At 42.0% G+C, this 19,501-nt stretch overlaps 2 protein-coding genes across 13 annotated transcripts in view; both read left to right on the forward strand.

Annotated features, from left to right (window-relative positions):
* LOC127204374 (protocadherin alpha-C2) overlaps positions 1–19,501 on the forward strand; it is a 212,084-nt gene that overhangs the window by 50,030 nt on the left and 142,553 nt on the right. For 2 of the 12 annotated variants that reach the window (XM_051163332.1, XM_051163331.1), the window contains exon 2: positions 17,484–18,272. The exons of 6 other annotated variants lie outside the window; for them this stretch is intronic. In XM_051163332.1, the coding sequence (XP_051019289.1) occupies positions 17,484–18,272 (789 nt within the window). Of the gene's footprint in view, positions 1–1,769; positions 4,399–10,011; positions 10,792–15,540; positions 17,430–17,483; positions 18,273–19,501 lie in introns of those variants that run through there. 4 more of the 12 variants (XM_051163336.1, XM_051163324.1, XM_051163339.1 and 1 more) reach the window with 4 other exon arrangements.
* Positions 8,435–9,986, forward strand: LOC127204721 (protocadherin alpha-10-like). The gene is given in 3 exon segments (XM_051163962.1): positions 8,435–8,483; positions 8,486–9,907; positions 9,973–9,986. Coding segments are annotated over 3 exon segments (1,485 nt in total).

Here is a 19,501-nt window from a genome sequence, read left to right on the forward strand (position 1 = left end):
TCTTCCCTACAATAAATGAGAATTTACCTTTCTCTCATTATTCTACAGCAAAGGCACCTGAAGGTATCTTCCATGTCCTTACATGATGCTATACTTAACATTTTGAGAATATAATTTGTGACTTTCAAATTGTTGTTTCTGTAGTTGTACATTTAGTCCAAGCTATCTTTTAATGTTCTTATTTGCAGTTGGCAAATTAAAACTAGGGGATAACTGGAGTAATAGGCACTTCACACTTGGCTTCCTAATTCTAGCTTGGATTGAACAAAGTTGCTGCAGAGGCGCGCACGGTCAGCTTTTAGGCAAAACAACAGCGTGTGTCCTACCACCATTCTGTTGTCAATTTCTCAGCCTTCTCCATCTCACTTCCCTGTGTTTCATTGATGACATCAATGTAGACATGAATATGAAGGAATGTAGGTTATAGTACTGAGAGCAAAGTAAGTCCTGAAAGCATTAGCTCTAAGAGACAGATTTGTCTTGGATGCAAATGACACTGATAGCTCTCCTCAGTTGATACTATGTATTCAAGAACTTGAACCTGCACAGCATTGTGGCACATGCCTTTAATGCCGGCACTCTAGATCCAGAGGAGGGCAGATCTCTGTAAGAGGCTAGCCTGGCCTACAAAATGAGTTGAGAACAACCAGGCCTACACAGAGAGACCATGTCTCAAACCTCCAAACAAAACAAAGCCAAAGAGCAAATACTTGAACGAACTCAATTAATGCATAGAATGTGAAAACCAACTCTAAACAGAAACAACTGAAAGTCTATATCTGAACTCAGGGTGAGTTGTGCTGATGGGCAGACATTTGGCAACAGGAATTCAGAGACTACTCAACTTTTGGGAAAAGAAAAAAGAAACAATGCATTTCTTGTAGCAAACTCTGAAAGCAGTATTCATGAATTTGCCAATTACTTTATATAAAATAAGGTTCTTTAGTCAATGTATAATGTAATAAAATACAATTTCTTTCCATGTAACTGATTTCCATTTTCTTAACTACAAGAACCGTCCATTTTAGCCCAAGTACTAGCCAGAGTTTAGCCACTGGAAAGTGGCAGTTTCCCAAAGGAAATGATTTTCCCCCCTGCAGAGTCAAATTTGTTCATTAGCATTGTAAAAACAAATGTGTACAAACTGGGGTCTGAGAATAACTTGCATTTGCGAAGTACTCAATTCTCCCAGAGAAGCACCCTAGGCTTAGTTTGCTAAAATTTACTTTGCTAACCGTTTTCTTACTATTGAAGCGTTATCACTAGGGTGGAAAACTGTAATTTACATCGGTGCCTTCTTACTATTGAGGCAACATCATGAAGGTGGGACGTGGAACACAGAGCTTGTAGGGATGGGAAGCCAAAGTGGCATGGTTAGTAGGAACACACGGAAGAAGCAAATGGAAAAAGGACTGATGCTGAAGTTGGTAGTCTGTACATTCTACTGTTGACTTTGGAGTAAAAAAAAAAAAATCTAACAACCGAATTAGTGTCTTAAAACTGCTCTCTATTATAACTTGAAGGGGCCTACACCTGTTGTCCAATAAAATAGCAGCCCTCTATTCCTTGACTAATAAGGCCATGTTAAAATTTATTTAACAATTATCACGTGATCAAGAAAGGAATCACTTCTCATGGTTTCACGTTGAAGAAAAAGTTGTACATTAGTACATGCAAAGAAACGAAATATGAGGCATAGAATGCACACAAAGATAATAATCCACAGGGTGGGGAGAGATCAAAGATGTGAATGAAAGAAAAATTGCACTCATAGAATTATACTTACACATTTAGCCACTGGAGGTCGCTGCCGTCCACAAAATATGTAGCTTTTAAGAACAAAGCCATACCTCACTGTTTCTCAGGGGTTAGGAAGTAACTACATCCGGAGATTTCAGCGTTTCGGTTAAAAAAAAAATGAGATTAGGAAATCAACCAGAAGATAGTAGAACGTGTGTGCATTCCAGATGGCGAATTCATGGATTTTTAAGACAAGACAACGGTTCAGCGGTGATCTCCAGATGCCAGAGCCATGCAGTTTGGCGTCTGCTGTTCTCGCTCCTGTTCCTCACAGCCTGGGAGGCAGGGAGCGGACAGCTTCACTACTCCGTCCCCGAGGAGGCCAAACACGGCACCTTCGTGGGTCGCATCGCGCAGGACCTGGGGCTGGAGCTGGCGGAGCTGGTGCCCCGCCTGTTCAGGGTGGCGTCCAAGGACCGCGGGGACCTTCTGGAGGTAAATCTGCAGAATGGCATTTTGTTTGTGAATTCTCGGATCGACCGGGAGGAGCTGTGCGGGCGGAGCGCGGAGTGTAACATCCACCTGGAGGTGATTGTGGACAGGCCGCTGCAGGTTTTCCACGTGGAGGTGGAGGTGAGGGACATTAACGACAACCCTCCGATGTTTTCAGTAACAGAACAAAAGATCTTGGTACCTGAATCTAGACTGCTTGACTCTCGATTTCCACTGGAAGGCGCATCTGATGCAGATGTTGGAGAGAACGCGATGCTTACTTACAAACTCAGTTCAAATGATTTTTTTATCCTTGATATTGTAAACAAAAAAGGCAAAGGCAAATTCCCAGTGCTTGTTCTTCGAAAACTGATAGATCGAGAAGAAAATCCTCAGCTAAATTTACTTCTGACAGCAACCGACGGAGGCAAACCTGAGTTTACGGGATCGGTTTCTCTGTTGATCCAGGTGTTGGATGTTAACGATAATGCTCCTGTATTTGATAGATCTGTTTACGAAGTTAAGATGTATGAGAATCGCGAGAATCAAACCTTAGTAATATGGCTGAACGCTACAGACACAGATGAAGGAATAAACAAAGAAGTGGAGTATTCATTTAGCCCTTTGACCTCAACTGCTATAAGAAAGAAATTTCTAATAAATGAAAAGACCGGAGAGATAAAAGTAAATGGCGCTATTGACTTTGAGGAGAGTAACAACTATGAAATTCATGTGGATGCTGCAGATAAAGGCCATCCTCCTATGGTTGCTCACTGCACTGTACTTGTGGAAATCTTGGATGAAAATGATAATGCACCAGACATAGTTCTTACTTCTTTGTCTCTCCCAGTGAAAGAAGACGCCCCTTTGGGCACCGTAATCGCCCTGATAAGCGTGTCAGATCAAGACTCTGGTGTCAATGGGCAGGTGACCTGCTCCCTGACTCCTCATGTCCCCTTCAAGCTGGTGTCCACCTTCAAAAATTATTATTCACTTGTGCTGGATAGCGCTCTGGACCGTGAGACCACAACTGACTATAAAGTGGTGGTGATAGCCCGTGATGGAGGCTCGCCTTCACTGTGGGCCACCGCTAGTGTGTCCGTGGAGGTGGCTGACGTGAACGACAACGCGCCTGTGTTTGCACAGCACGAATACACGGTGTTTGTGAAGGAGAACAACCCGCCTGGTGCGCACATCTTCACGGTGTCCGCGATGGATGCGGACACGCAGGAGAACGCGCTGGTGTCCTACTCGCTGGTGGAGAGGCGAGTGGGCGAGCGCTTGCTGTCGAGCTATGTGTCTGTGCACGCGGAGAGCGGCAAGGTGTTCGCGCTGCAGCCTCTGGACCATGAGGAGCTGGAGCTGCTGCAGTTCCAGGTGAGCGCGCGGGATGCTGGTGTGCCATCCCTGGGCAGCAATGTGACCCTGCAGGTGTTTGTGTTGGATGAGAATGACAATGCGCCTGCGCTGTTGGGGCCTCAGACAGTTGGACCTGCTGGCGAATTTAGCCAACTTGTGTCGCGGTCAGTGGGTGCGGGACATGTGGTGTCAAAGGTGCGTGCGGTGGATGCGGACTCTGGTTACAATGCGTGGCTGTCTTACGAACTACAGCCAAGTGTGGGCGCGCGCAGCCCTTTCCGCGTGGGTCTGTACACGGGTGAGATCAGCACGACACGCACCCTGGATGACGCTGATGCTCCGCGCCAGCGCCTGTTGGTGTTGGTGAAGGACCATGGTGAACCTGCGTTGACAGCCACTGCCACCTTGCTGGTGTCTCTGGTGGACAGCGGCCAGGTGCCAAAAGCTGCTTCCCAGGGCTTGTCCAACTCCTCAGGCAGGGAGGCGTCGCTTGTGGATGTCAACGTGTACCTGATCATCGCCATCTGCGCGGTGTCCAGCCTGTTGGTGCTCACGCTGCTGCTGTACACAGCGCTGCGCTGCTCTGCTGAGCCTATGCAGGGTGGGTGCGGGCTTGGGAAGCCCATGCTGGTGTGCTCCAGCGCGGTGGGGACCTGGTCATACTCCCAGCAGAGACAGCAGCGAGTGTGCTCTGGAGAGGGTCCTCCAAAGACAGACCTCATGGCCTTCAGCCCCAGTCTTACACCCTGCCCAGTGGCCGATGTGGGAACGGATAATCATTCTGCCGGAGGAGACATGTCCGGAAAGGTGGGTTATTGCTTCTTTATTTTCACATTTTGATTTGTGAAATACATTTCTCTCTCAGTTTATTCTGTGACGAATATATCCCAGACTATTTTTTTCTTTGTGTGAGTACCACTATGCACGAATATTTTGAGTAGTGTGTTGGAATATAGTTTATTCCAGAAATTGGTTTTATAATATCCATCTTTGAACTGTGAAAACCTCTGCATAAAGCTTGTAATATTAATATAACTATTATGAACCCATAAGCTGTTCCCAATAGAATTCTTTAGAATGCAGTAATTTTTATTTTCACATGCTCTCTTCATATTACAAATATTCATAAGCTCTGTAATTTCATTTTCAAATTAAATTTTGATTTGATCCAAATGTATTATGTCACAAAAATGCCACATTGATTCATATCTTTTTCTTTTAGTGAGAATGTTTAGTATTTTACTTTATTCCTCGTGTGTGTCACAGAACCAGATTTTATATTCAGCAACTGCACCTGTTTGTATTGCGACAAAGTAGACTGCCGGTTTAGTGGTAGCATTTTCTCATTTGATGATTTCTTTTGTTTCAGTAGTATTGGTCCTTGTTCCAGTTTGCATTATTTACTTTTATTTTGGAAGAAGGATATTTCACAGTTATTGACATAATTTTGTTCAACAATCCTTCACAATGGTCTCCTTGACCAGAAAAGTCTAAGCAACTTGGGACACTCATGTTTCAGCTCAGCTATCACGCTTTGAGAAAGGCCTTATGATGGGAGTGCAAAGCCTTTGTTTTTTTGTTTTGTTTTGTTTTTAATTTTTTATTAATTTATTCTTGTTACATCTCAATGTTTATCCCATCCCTTGTATCCTCCCATTCTTCCCTCCCTCCCACTTTCCCATTATTCCCCTCCCCTATGACTGTTCCTGAGGGGGATTACCTCCTTTGAAAAGTATTCTTAGAAACGTTATCTTGCTGAGTTTGGGATGCACACCGTTAACCCAGCACTCAGGTGACAGAGGCCAGCAGATTTCAGCTTGGTCTTCATAGTGAATTCCAGGAGACAGAACACATAGTTAGACCCTGTCTTTAAAAACAAACAAACAAACAAACAAAAAACACTATCTCTTTTGGGGAGACATGGCTCAGCAGCACTCATTGCTCTTGCAAAGGACCCAGGTTTGATTCCCAGCACCCACATGGTCACTCACAACCATCTGCAACTCCAGTTCAAAGGGAGCTGATGTTCTTTTCTGGCCTCTGTGGGTGCTAGGCATGCATATGGCGTACCTAATACATGAAGGCAAAAATACGCGTACATAAAAATAAAATAAATAAATCCATCAAATGTTTCCCTCTTCGAGCTCATATTAACTATAATGTCTCAGTTGTGCACTGTGTTCATGCCTCCAAATATACTAATTTAAACTAGTATAATGCAAATATTGTAATATAAAATTTAGGAGGTATCTTAACCTCCAAAGTGAAGATATCCTGGTTTGGTCTCCAAGCTTTTACTTTATTTTATTTTATGCCTTTGAGGTAGTCTCACAATAGTCCAGGCTGGCCAAAAAGTCACAGCAAGCTTCCTGCAGCAATCTTTTAAGTGGCAGGATTACAGATATGACCCATTATGCCTGGCTTGGCTGTTGGCTGTTGGTTTTAAAAAGAGAATCTCTCTGTCTTCATCTCTCCCTGTCTCTTCTGTGTTTCTCCTCTCTCTCTCTCTCTCTCTCTCTCTCTCTCTCTCTCTCTCTCTCTCTCTCTCCCTCCTTGCCTATATATGTATGTATATATGCATAATAGTAGATATATTTGCTTTTATCTTAGCTTGATATTTCTAATAGATGTAAACATACTGAGTAGTATATTTTTCAGGTTGGTGACTCTATTATTTTGCATGTTATTAATTTTTGCAAGGTTATTAGTGATTCAGAGCAATATCTAGAGTATATAACCCAAAGAAATATAGCTAAGTATTTTTTAGATATTTAGAATTTCCCCCTATGAAACTCAGAATTGTGTCTTTTAATTCTCTCTCTCTGTGTGTCTGTCTCTCTCCTTCCCCCACTCTCCTCTCATATATCAAGTTCTCAACCCTCCTCCCTTTGCCTGTTGAGTGCAGGGGACATGCACCATCATCTCTGGCTTTATAGCATTTGAGACACATTACCAATGAATGGATTTATCATTACACTGTAATTGTTAGCTGCATGAAAACCATTGAACTTCAAGACATTAAAAATTGCATTCTTAATTTTTTAAATTAAGTTTTTATGTTAGCATTAAAAGCAATGGTCTTTGTAATGGCATGCATGCACACACACTATATATGTATATGTCCTGTTTTCTTGTTACATACATTACAATACCTGCTCTATTTCTATATAAGATCTCATCTTCCTCTCTCATGATCCCCTAACTAGTTTTGCAGACATCCCCATGCACACAAAATTTAAAACTAAAAATTACAGTACACATGTACTTGATTAATAAAGTAATCCTTCAATCTACAATAGGACTGGATCTCCATTTTAGCATGGAGTTACTCCAGAAGACATCAGGCCATTTCAATCAGAAAACAGGAGATTAAATTTTTCTTTAAGAGCTTCTTTTTCTGAATTTAGTCAACTGAATAGGCTGGATTTTTCTTTTTTCTTTGTTACAGTACATTATATTAGTTTAGGATTTATGTCTTCAATTGTAGGTAATTGGAGCTATATATCTCTGGTATAGATTTATAGCCATTAAGTCACTATTTGTAACAGTTCAAAAGAAAACTGAAATTAACATAAAGAAAACAAAATTGGTTATCTTGTGTATCCATTTACAATCACTTTTTAGTGGGGGAAATTAGAGTTTTCCTATGACTTAATAATTTTGGCAAGATTCAGATGCTGATTAATTGGTTCCATACAGTTTTAAGAATGATTAAATCATTTTCTTCTTCAATGCAATATTGATAAACTTAATTGCCATCTATAACTGTTCATGCAGATTTCAATATATTTTTGTATCTCAGATTAAAACAAGATAATAAAGTTGAGTGAATGAGACCTAGAATAACTTTTATATCCTGTCTCTTCACATTAATTTTCTAAGAAAATAAGTATAAGTAGACAAATATAACTTGAATTCCCAACATTATTTTTCAATGAAATTTGGTTATTTTTCCAAATAAATTACAAATATAATTCACACTGATGTTATCCAATAGGGTGGAAATAATATTCACTCTGAGTAGATACAGTGGCTGAACAAAATCTTTAATATGAGATAGCCTTATTTATGCTCCAAATTTACCACTGAGTAAATTCATTACCATCAAATAAAGAATTATTTGGGCAACACACTAAATAGCTCATTAGCATTGAGTCAACATAACATAGAAAATCTGCATCTTGAATTATTCTCTATAGAGTTAAGTCTAATAATCAGAATAATTTCGCATTTAATAAGATCCAGCAGAACACAATTACAGTCTTAGGAAGAGATAGGATACAAGGCATTCCAATATGTTACTTTTCTTTAAAAATCTCTTAAAAAGCTGAATCGCCACTACAAACGTAGTTTGTTCATATTCGTTTACATGGCAATAGCGTTTGTGCAGTAGTATGTTTTTAGATATCTACATAGAAGATGAAACTACTCTAAGAGCTGTAATTCTAAGATTAAGCAACCTTAAATTAGCTACCGGCTATTGAAATGTGGATTAGTTAGAAGCCTACAAAGAAAAGCTCGAATAAAGGAAAAAATGACGTCATTCTGAAGCCAGGTAAGCAAACTGAGCAGAGCGCAATTGCACTTACACTTTGAGCCACAGGATGCCGTCGTTCTCCAACAAGAGCGCTAACAGAAGAAACTCAGATCCTCTGCAGACCGGAAAGAAGCTGCTTTCCAGCTTTAAAGACTATACAGTGCTCACATTGTTAAGATTATCTTGGAGCAAGACTACCATCACCGCCACCACCATCACTACTACTACTACTACTACTACAAAAAAAAAAAAAAAAAAAAAAAAAATCTCAAGAGAATATGTCCTTTGTCGCCATAAAATACTGCCATGGATCCTGGTGCCTGCTGCTTTCGCTTCTGCTGTTCACAATCTGGAAGGCTGGGAGCGACCAGCTCCACTACTCCGTCCCCGAGGAGGCCAAACACGGCACCTTCGTGGGTCGCATCGCGCAGGACCTGGGGCTGGAGCTGGCGGAGCTGGTGCCCCGCCTGTTCAGGGTGGCGTCCAAGGACCGCGGGGACCTTCTGGAGGTAAATCTGCAGAATGGCATTTTGTTTGTGAATTCTCGGATCGACCGGGAGGAGCTGTGCGGGCGGAGCACGGAGTGTAGCATCCACCTGGAGGTGATCGTGGACAGGCCGCTGCAGGTTTTCCACGTGGAGGTGGAGGTGAGAGACATTAACGACAACCCGCCTGTGTTTCCAGGGACCAAGAAGAATCTCTTTGTTTCGGAAACGAGAGCTCTAGGCTCTCATTTTTCACTAGAGGGCGCCTCGGATGCAGATATTGGAACCAATGCTCTTCTGACTTACAGACTGAGTCCTAGTGAGTATTTCTCCCTGGAAGTACCAACCACAGATGAGCAGGTAAAACCACTCGAACTAGTGTTAAAAAAACCTTTAGACAGAGAACTAACTCCAGAGCTTTACTTAGTGGTTAAAGCAACGGATGGGGGCAAACCTGAACTCACAGGCACCTTGGAACTGCGTATCACAGTGCTGGATGTAAATGACAATGCACCAGTGTTTGACAGAGCAATCCATCGGGTGAAGCTGGTAGAAAATGCAAGAAATGGTACCCTGGTGATGAGACTTAATGCCTCGGATTTGGACGAAGGTTCAAATAGTCAAATTCTTTATTCTTTTGCAGCAGATGTTTCCCCTAAGACCAAAGCCACTTTTCATGTAGATTCAGTAACTGGAGAAATTAAAGTCAATGGAAAAATAGATTTTGAAGAAACTAATTTATGGAAGATTCAAGCAGAAGCAGTTGACGAAGGCAGTCCTCCAATGTTTGGTCACTGCACAATCTTAATTGAAGTTCTGGACATCAATGATAATGCTCCCGAGTTAATAGTAACATCATTATCGCTCCCTGTTCAAGAAGATGCTCCGGTGGGGACAGTTATTGCTCTAATCAGCGTGACAGACCCTGACTCTACTGTCAATGGGCAGGTGACCTGCTCCCTGACTCCTCATGTCCCCTTCAAGCTGGTGTCCACCTTCAAGAATTATTATTCACTCGTGCTGGACAGCGCCCTGGACCGCGAGACCACAGCAGAGTATCAGGTAGTGGTGACAGCGCGGGATGGGGGCTCGCCCTCGCTGTGGACTACAGCCAGCGTGTCCGTGGAGGTGGCTGACGTGAATGACAACGCGCCTGCGTTCCCGCAGCCCGAATACACGGTGTTCGTGAAGGAAAACAACCCACCTGGCGCGCACATCTTCACGGTGTCCGCGATGGACGCAGATGCACAGGAGAATGCTTTGGTGTCCTACTCGCTGGTGGAGAGGCGAGTGGGCGAGCGCTTGCTGTCGAGCTATGTGTCTGTGCACGCGGAGAGCGGCAAAGTGTTCGCGCTGCAGCCTCTGGACCATGAGGAGCTGGAGCTGCTGCAGTTCCAGGTGAGCGCGCGGGATGCTGGTGTGCCATCCCTGGGCAGCAATGTGACCCTGCAGGTGTTTGTGCTGGATGAGAATGACAACGCGCCTGCGCTGCTGCCTCATGGAACTGTAGAGGCTGGAGGGGCAGTGAGTGAGCTTGTGCCTAGGTCAGTGGGTTCAGGGCATGTAGTGGCTAAGGTACGCGCAGTAGATGCGGACTCTGGTTACAATGCTTGGCTGTCATATGAGCTGCAGTTCGGAACTGGTGGTGTGCGCAGTCCGTTCCGTGTGGGACTGTATACGGGTGAGATAAGTATCACGCGGGCCCTGGATGAAGCGGACGCGCCACGCCAGCGCCTGTTGGTGTTGGTGAAGGACCATGGCGAGCCCGCGTTGACTGCCACAGCCACAGTCCTGATTTCTTTGGTTGAGATCAACCAGACACCAAAGACCTCTTCACGGGCGTTTGCGGATACAGCAGCCTCGGAAACATCCATAGTGGATATCAACGTGTACTTGATTATCGCCATCTGTGCGGTGTCCAGTCTGTTGGTGCTCACACTGGTGTTGTACACCGCCCTGAGGTGTTCAGCGCTGCCCACCAAGGGCTCAGGTGGACCTGGAAAGCCCATGCTGGTGTGCTCCAGCGCGGTGGGGAGCTGGTCTTACTCACAGCAAAGGAGGCAGAGGGTGTGTTCTGGAGAGGGTCCACCAAAGACAGACCTCATGGCCTTCAGTCCCAGCGTTCCTCCTGGCTTGGGTTCTGGAGATAATGAAGCTCAACAAGAGATCTTTGAGAATGTAAGTACCGAAATCCTGGAATGCATCCCACGGCTGCTCATCTCACAGACATAGTTTGTCAATTTGCGCTTCTATCTTAATGGATTTGTTTTGCCTTTCTTGAGACAGATCATTTAAAGCATTCTGGAAATCTACCATCTTCATTGCCTTTCAGTCTCGTCAATATGGAGTCTATTTAGTAATTCTTTCTTCTTGCTACCTATAGCAACAGTAGTGCTACTACTAGTACTAGCAAAACTGAAATAGAACGAGCCAGTGTTTTCTTTAAGTTAAGCAAGTAATGCCAGGGAGAAGTCAAAGACCGTAACAAAAAATCAAAGGCATAGGTAGGGCTCAAATCTAATTTTCAGCACTGTAGTAGTTTGTAGTTCTTATTCTAACAGGTGCCCTTTGCTCTTTTTGTGTATTTGAAAGTATTATAGGATCATTTAATTTTTAAATTTGATCTGATGTCTTTACTTATTATAAACTATGAAATTGCCAGCTACTGATAGAGAAGGTCACTCTTGAAGCACCTTATTTTCTGTGTAATTTTATATTCAGCAGCGTGTCTTGTGAGCTGACAGTTGAAGTGGGTGGAGTTTTAGTGTTTGTTTTGGGGGCGATCTTACTAGTTTGTTAGTCTTGCTCTCTCTTCTCTCTCTCTCTCATTCATTCTTCTTTCCTTCCTTTCTTCTTTCTTTCTTTTTTTTTTTTTTTTTTTTGAGACAGAGTTTCTTTGTGTAGCCTTGGCTATCCTGGAACTCACTCTGTAAATCAGGCTGGTTTTGAACTCACAGAGGCCTCTACCTCTTAAGTGCTGGCATTAAAGGCATGCACCATCACCTCTTGGCAGTTCTTTTTTTTTTTTTTTTTTAAAGATTTATTTATTTATTATGTATACAGCATTCTGCCTGCAGGCCAGAAGTGATGGTTGTGAGCCACCATGTGCTTTCTGGGAATTGAACTCAAGCCCTTTGGAAGAGCAGTCAGTGCTCTTAACCTCTGAGCCATCTCTCCAGCCCCAGCAGTTCTTGTTATATTGTCAAGGACCTTTTCTTCCAAGTCCTCAGCTACTTTGGATAGACAACCTTTTAATTACATCTTAATATGATGTTAATTCTGCTTAAGTACCTGCCAAAACACACTGCTGTATTCTTCCAGTTTAGCTTATTGAACTCTTCTACTTACTTGAAAAATCTATTCCACTATGAGTCACAATTATTTTTCTTCAGTTCTTGGTCCTTGTCATGGAGCTTTGTATTTTAGGGTAGGAAAATCCTCACTTCTTTGTGCTTGTTTAAGAGTCTTGTCATATGTAGTGAAGTGCAACACCATTGCCTGTGCCAGTCAAAGTGTGTTATCTCCAAAATGACATTACTTTAAACAATTCATGCATAAGAACCATGAAATGCCACTAAAGGCACTTCCTCCTGACAACTAACTACCTCAGCATGGAACATAGTATACATTCCATATATTTAATATAAAATGTAGTTTTATTTTAACATTATGTTTATATAATTTTCTTTAAAGAGACCTCAAATATTGTATTTATAAATAATAGAATATGCATCATGCAATGTGAAAGATTTTTTGTTCATCTTCATTTTAATGGCAAATAACATTATTTGATACTACTAAAGAAATAAATGATATATAATATATTTACATTCAGAAAGAAAACCATGATGTAGACAGATTAAAGTTAGTAGAAATCCTGAATAGGTATTAGCTGTTATGTCCAACTTGAATGATCAATTTTAGGATGATTTTTATGAAAATAAATATTAGTAAAACAACGCAAAAAGAGACAGCCATGACTTATTCCCTACTTCATGTCTCCACAACGTTTATTTTCTTTGAGACGAGATATCACCGTGTAGCCCTGGTTGCCCTGGAACACACAATGTAGACCAGGCTGACCTGGAAATTACAAAGATCCATTTGTCTCTGAATCCTGAGTGCTATTAAAGGCATTCACCACCATGTCCTGCCACAGTGCCTACTTGTATCTATAGAGTCCGAGCAAATATTGATTAGTGAGTGTTAAACCACATTGTGTGAGTTATTTCTATATGTTAGCCACACTCTGAGTACTTAGATACATTTTAATTTAATTCTTAAATATTTTACAAAGTTATTAAATTTATTTGTTTTGTCCCTCTCGAGATAGCTCATTTACTGGAAATCTAGCATCTTTATCGTCTTTCATTCTTGTCGTCAAGAATATTATTTAGTAATTCTTTTACCATGCTATCTATAATAACAGTAGCACTACTCTATGGCTATTTGAATTTCAATGTTGAAATAAGAAAATCTGAGACATCCATCCTGTTTAGTGGTGGTATCTAAGCACATAATTTTCAGAATCTGTGCCACATGTGCCACTACAGTGTAGAACTTTCTTCAGGAAACCTCTTTTATGATTGAGCATAGGTTGAGTATGAAATTGGAACACAGGCTGTGTACAGGGGAGTCTTCTTTCTGCTCTGATTCAGAAAAGATTTCATGCTTATATTAATCATTGATTTTGCATAAACGCCACATTGAGATGAGAGTCATGCGTTTCCATAATGAGTGATTTTTCTTAGTTGTGTTCATGATTTAAATGAACATATTTTTATCAATGCTACACTGAGATAGAGATTTATTCAGTGTGTAATAATTAAGAGCTACTATGTAAAAACTATAGATTTTTTGAAAATGATGTATATAGGAATTGTTTAAAATATGAGGAAAATTTGGATGGTGGGTCACAGTATTCTTGCAGAACAACAAAGTCAAACAGCATATATAAAATGGCCTCATTTTGTGTGTGTGTGTGTGTGTGTGTGTGTGTGTGTGTGTGTGTGTGTATGTGAATATTAAGTGTTTTAGGTAAATATAATGGTGGTAACGATGATTTAGGGATTCTAAATATGGCTAAAGTATTTGAGAAATGTTTGAAACATTGCATTTGGGTTGATTCCACATGATTGTATCATTTTACAGGTGCATAATAGAACTCACTGTTCTTAGAGTTGATGGATCTTTTTCTTTAATGTTTAACACAGAAGTTTGATCACATTATTTTTGAGAGTCCCAGTGCTATCATACATTGATACATAGTTTATGACGCTTTTGTATGTTGTTGTAATAATTGTACATTGCAGCAGAGCCGTCAAAACCATTTAACACGGATATAAGAGTGTCACTTCAGCCTGGGAGCTCGAAGTCAACCTGGGGCCTTGCTTCTCAAAGAATTCCCATATAACAAAATACTTTTTAAAATGAATAGTTTTCTACTCCAAACTTGTGTTGTCTTATCTTCTTTTCCTTCTAAGTTGCTAGTGTATATGAAGAGATAAATATAACTACACCCCCTAGAAATGAAAACTAAAGCCTGATGTGATGGCATATGCCTTTAAGGTCAGCACTTCAGAGACAGAAGCAGGTGGATCTCTGAGTTAAAGGCCAGCTTGGTCTACAAACAGAGTTCCAGGACAGCCAACAACACACAAAGAAACATTGTCATGGAAAAAAATAAATGAAAATTATCCTTAATAATTCCCACCTTCCACTAAGCATTGTAGGAAATTTTATGTTCAGACTCCAAGGTAATTTGTCATTTATTTGAACTGTTTGAGTATTTTCTGTGTTTTAACCACAATATAATGCACTTAAAGGAGACATCAGAAATTCACTTACTGTATGGAATAAACTTATAATCTCAAACCCCAAATTTTTCACTGTAATTATTTTCCATGAATATATTTATTTTTATTTTTTTTATTTTTCCATGAATATATTTTTATTGGTTTAAGAAAACTAATGTTGGTTACATGGAAATATCAAAGTGGTGTAGATTTACCTTTCTGGTAATTTTATTTGTCTGAATGACAACAATTCATTCTACGATTTAAAAGGCTGCCTTTGTCATATTATTGATGATTACCCGAGTAAAATATTGCTATCTCATTACTGATAATGTGATTCGAGTGAGAAATCATATATGTCAAATGCAGAGTTCATCTAAGTCAGCAGACTTTTCCTTTGTGAATTCTGTTTCAAATTTTAAAACTTGAAAATATTTGTTTCCTTGTTCTGCAGTGAATGCAAGGTTAGTAACTTACTACAAGAAAACAATGACATGTAAATAACAACAAAGAATCAGAACTGAAGAAAAGAGGAAAGATATTGTTGATAATGGTATATCTTTGAAAGTTTCACCACAAAGAACTGATAGATGTTTAAGGTCATGGATGCATTAACACTAATTTCATCATATATATATATATATATATATATATATATATATATATATATATGCATCAAAACATGGCTGCATCTCATAAATCTCTTCAAGCTGACTTAAAAATAAATAAGAGAATGCAAATCTACTCAGTTAAGGGCATAGTGCCCACAGCATTGTTATTATGGGACATCAAAGGCTCAGCACTTGCCCTAGCATCATAAGGCTCTGATTCTGTAGACTCATACAAAACTCCAAACCACAAACAGCAACAACAAATTAGGCCCAGCCGCTGGAAAAGATATGCCTTTTCCATTGAGCTTCCTGGCAGCCTAGGTAGTAAGACAGTTCAAATATGGTATTTTTATGTGCTAGGTAAGATGTTAGGAAAGTGTTTAACTCTAGTTTTTCAAGTTTGCCTAAAGAAGTGAGCCCTCCTTTCCTTCAAGTGTTTAACCATGAGAACAATTTTGTAGACATAATTCAAACGGGAATTTAATTAGATACTATTCAATAAAAAGTCCCAGCCTCACATATGTTCCTCTCCAATGTGACTTAGAACAAGAATGTTCAATACATATGCATTTTGGAATTACTTCAGGCAAAGTATACAAATGGTGAAATTCTCCAGTGGTGGATGTGCACGGGTACTCACAATTTCAGGCACAAGGTGTCGCTCTTCACTTGGTAGAAAGAGTTCATTCTTAGACTGGTCCGGAGAGTCCTGCATTCCGCGTAAAAACCGACTCCACCAAGCTGAACGCTGCTTTTTAAAAGGATCCTTTAAAATTTCTCGAGAATCAAGCGAGATTTTGATCTGAAGACAAGTATCTGATACAGTCAGAGAAAGGAAACATTTTGGAGGCTGATTTCCTATGCAATGTTAGGCTTTCAGAGAAGGGGATCCTGTGCACTGCGACCTCTGCCCTGGCTTCTGCTCCTCGCAGCCTGGGAGGCAGGGAGCGGCCAGCTCCACTACTCCGTCCCCGAGGAGGCCAAACACGGCACCTTCGTGGGCCGCATCGCGCAGGACCTGGGGCTGGAGCTGGCGGAGCTGGTGCCCCGCCTGTTCAGGGTGGCGTCCAAGGACCGCGGGGACCTTCTGGAGGTAAATCTGCAGAATGGCATTTTGTTTGTGAATTCTCGGATCGACCGGGAGGAGCTGTGCGGGCGGAGCGCGGAGTGTAGCATCCACCTGGAGGTGATCGTGGACAGGCCGCTGCAGGTTTTCCACGTGGAGGTGGAGGTGAGGGACATTAATGACAACCCACCGGTGTTTCCTCTTAGAGAACAAAGGTTGCTGATTTATGAATCCAAGCAACCAGACTCGCGTTTTCCGCTAGAGGGAGCGTTTGATGCGGACATAGGAGAGAACGCTGTATTGGTCTACAGATTAAGTCAAAACGAGTATTTTTCTTTAGAATCACCAACAAATAGTAAGCCGACTAAGAGACCGTCACTTATATTAAAGAAGACTCTGGATCGAGAGAAAACTCCGGAACTTAATTTGCTTCTGACAGCCAGTGATGGGGGAAAGCCGGAGCTCACTGGTACAGTTCAGCTTTGGGTTCACGTCTTAGATGTTAACGACAATGATCCGGAGTTCGATCATTTAGAATACAAGGTAAGAATAATGGAAAATGCCGCTAAAGAAACCCTTGTCATAAAGTTGAACGCTACGGATCGAGACGAAGGTGTGAACGGGCAACTAGCATACTCATTGATGTCCATTAAGCCCAGTGGAAGGCCTTTGTTTACACTAGATGAAAACAAGGGAGAATTGAGGGTCAATGGGACTTTAGATTATGAAGAGAACAAATTTTATGAGATAGAAGTGCTGGCTACGGATAAAGGAACCCCCCCAATGGTAGGTCACTGTACAGTTTCGGTGGAAATCTTAGATACCAATGACAACTCCCCTGAAGTGACGCTAACTTCCTTGTCCCTCCCAGTAAGAGAGGATGCCCAGCCAAATACAGTCATTGCTTTGATTAGCGTGTCTGACCTTGATTCTGGTGTTAATGGCCAAGTGACCTGCTCTCTTACACCCAATGTCCCATTCAAGATCATATCCACTTTTAAAAACTATTATTCCCTGGTATTGGATAGCAATCTGGACCGCGAGAAGGAGTCAACCTATGATTTGGTTGTGACAGCGCGGGACGGGGGCTCGCCTTCTCTGTGGGCCACCGCCAGCGTGTCCGTGGAGGTGGCTGACGTGAACGACAATGCGCCTGCGTTCCCGCAGCCCGAATACACAGTGTTCGTGAAGGAGAACAACCCGCCTGGCGCGCACATCTTCACGGTGTCCGCGATGGATGCGGACACGCAGGAGAACGCGCTGGTGTCCTACTCGCTGGTGGAGAGGCGAGTGGGCGAGCGCTTGCTGTCGAGCTATGTGTCTGTGCACGCGGAGAGCGGCAAGGTGTTTGCGCTGCAGCCTCTGGACCATGAGGAGCTGGAGCTGCTGCAGTTCCAGGTGAGCGCGCGGGATGCTGGTGTGCCATCCCTGGGCAGCAATGTGACCCTGCAGGTGTTTGTGCTGGATGAGAATGACAATGCGCCTGCGCTGCTGCCCCACAGAGCTGTCGGAGCTGGAGGAGCAGTGAGTGAGCTTGTGCCTCGGTCAGCGGGTTCGGGCCATGTGGTTACCAAGGTACGCGCAGTAGATGCGGACTCTGGTTACAATGCTTGGCTGTCCTATGAACTGCATTTGGGAGCAGGTGGAGTACGAAGTCCCTTCCGCGTGGGCCTGTACACGGGTGAGATCAGCACGACGCGTGCCCTGGATGAGGTGGACGCGCCTCGACAGACTCTATTGGTGCTGGTGAAGGACCATGGCGAGCCCGCACTGACAGCCACGGCAACTGTGTTAGTGTCTCTAGTGGAAAGTGGCCAGGCTCCAAAGTCCTTTTCACAGGCATCAGGGCGTCCTTCAGTCCCAGAGACGTCGCTGGTGGATGTCAACGTGTACTTGATCATTGCCATCTGCGCGGTGTCCAGCCTGCTGGTGCTCACACTGCTGCTGTACACAGCGCTGCGCTGCTCAGCCACGCCCACCGATGGAGCCTGCGCTCCAGGGAAACCCATGCTGGTGTGCTCCAGCGCGGTGGGGAGCTGGTCATACTCGCAGCAGAGGAGGCAGAGGGTGTGCTCTGGGGAAGTTCTTCCCAAGACAGACCTCATGGCCTTTAGTCCCAGCCTACCTCCCAACCTGGACAGAGATGAAAGGGAAAGACAGGAGTCAGAATCAAATCACCCTGGACAGGTGAGTTCTCTACAACCCTCACCTTTCTGGTAAATGCTTACAAAAATAATTTAAAATTCAGTTTTAAAGGAAAAATTTAAGTTAATATCGAAAGTTTGAGTGCTCTTTCAAGAAACAACTTCTGTTAGTAAAATGCCAGATGGTGCATATATCCAGCCTTTAAATGGTATCATCTGGGTTCTTCACCCAAGAAGTGTCCCGTTTGTTTCAAGATTTAGTATAAAATGTTAGATGACTTTTATCATCAAGCAAGTGGAAACCATCACTATTTTACCTGAGCTAAGCCATAGCACTTCATTTCTAGTTCTCAGTAGGTGAATACTCATAGCAGTTTATTTAGATTTAAATAATGTAAATTATTGATTTTGTCCATCAGCTCTCCTTTGCTTTGATATTTTCACATTCTTCAATTAGTTGCTTTTTTAAATGTTTGTATCTACATCGGATCGCTTGTCACAAGCTTGAATTAATTTTCTACCCTCCCTGTTGTTGTTAAATATCTTCTACCACTATGGTAAAACTCATTTTCAAATTACTTGGATGAAAAAGTCCAGTCTCCCATTCACATATAGTGATATTATTGAAATAATTCCTGACTTTCCCATGAAAGTAAAGGAGATTTATTAAGTACTATATATTCAGAGAAGGCTGTGACTTGTGCTTCCAAAGTGAAGTAGGCAAATGCAATTGTCCAATCAAGTCATGCGCACTTGTTAGTTGCCATCTTTTATGCTTATAAATCTGCTCATTTGTATCCTTTCCTAAGTTTAAAATTCCAGATTTAATGTGTGCATAATTATTGTTAAATAATATTTCGTCAATTTCATCTTTTAATTAAATGCTGTATCGCTAATGTCTTATAATTTTTCATGTAGTCTAATCACATGTAGAGTCTAGTAAAGACCATTTATAGGACTATGATTCTTATATAAGGGCAGAAGTGGAGAACCAGTCATGCATTTAAGGCTTGTTTAAAGCATTTTCTCTTAATTTGTACAATATGCAATTTGGCACAATATTCTGGATGAATTCATATTGAAGACCATTCTTGGAACCTGGGTTATGAGCTTTTATTTTATTTAAAAAGGACTACATTTATTTATTTGTTTGTGTGTGCACATGCCACAGCTTGATGAGGAAAATTTGCAGGAGTGCTTCTCTCCTTCCACTGTGTAGGTTCAGGAGATTTACCACTATGTGTAAAAGGACTGGTAGGAAATTACTGATGT

This window comes from Acomys russatus, chromosome 20 (genome assembly GCF_903995435.1).
Source record: "Acomys russatus chromosome 20, mAcoRus1.1, whole genome shotgun sequence".
In the NCBI taxonomy this organism is placed as follows: domain Eukaryota; kingdom Metazoa; phylum Chordata; class Mammalia; order Rodentia; family Muridae; genus Acomys; species Acomys russatus.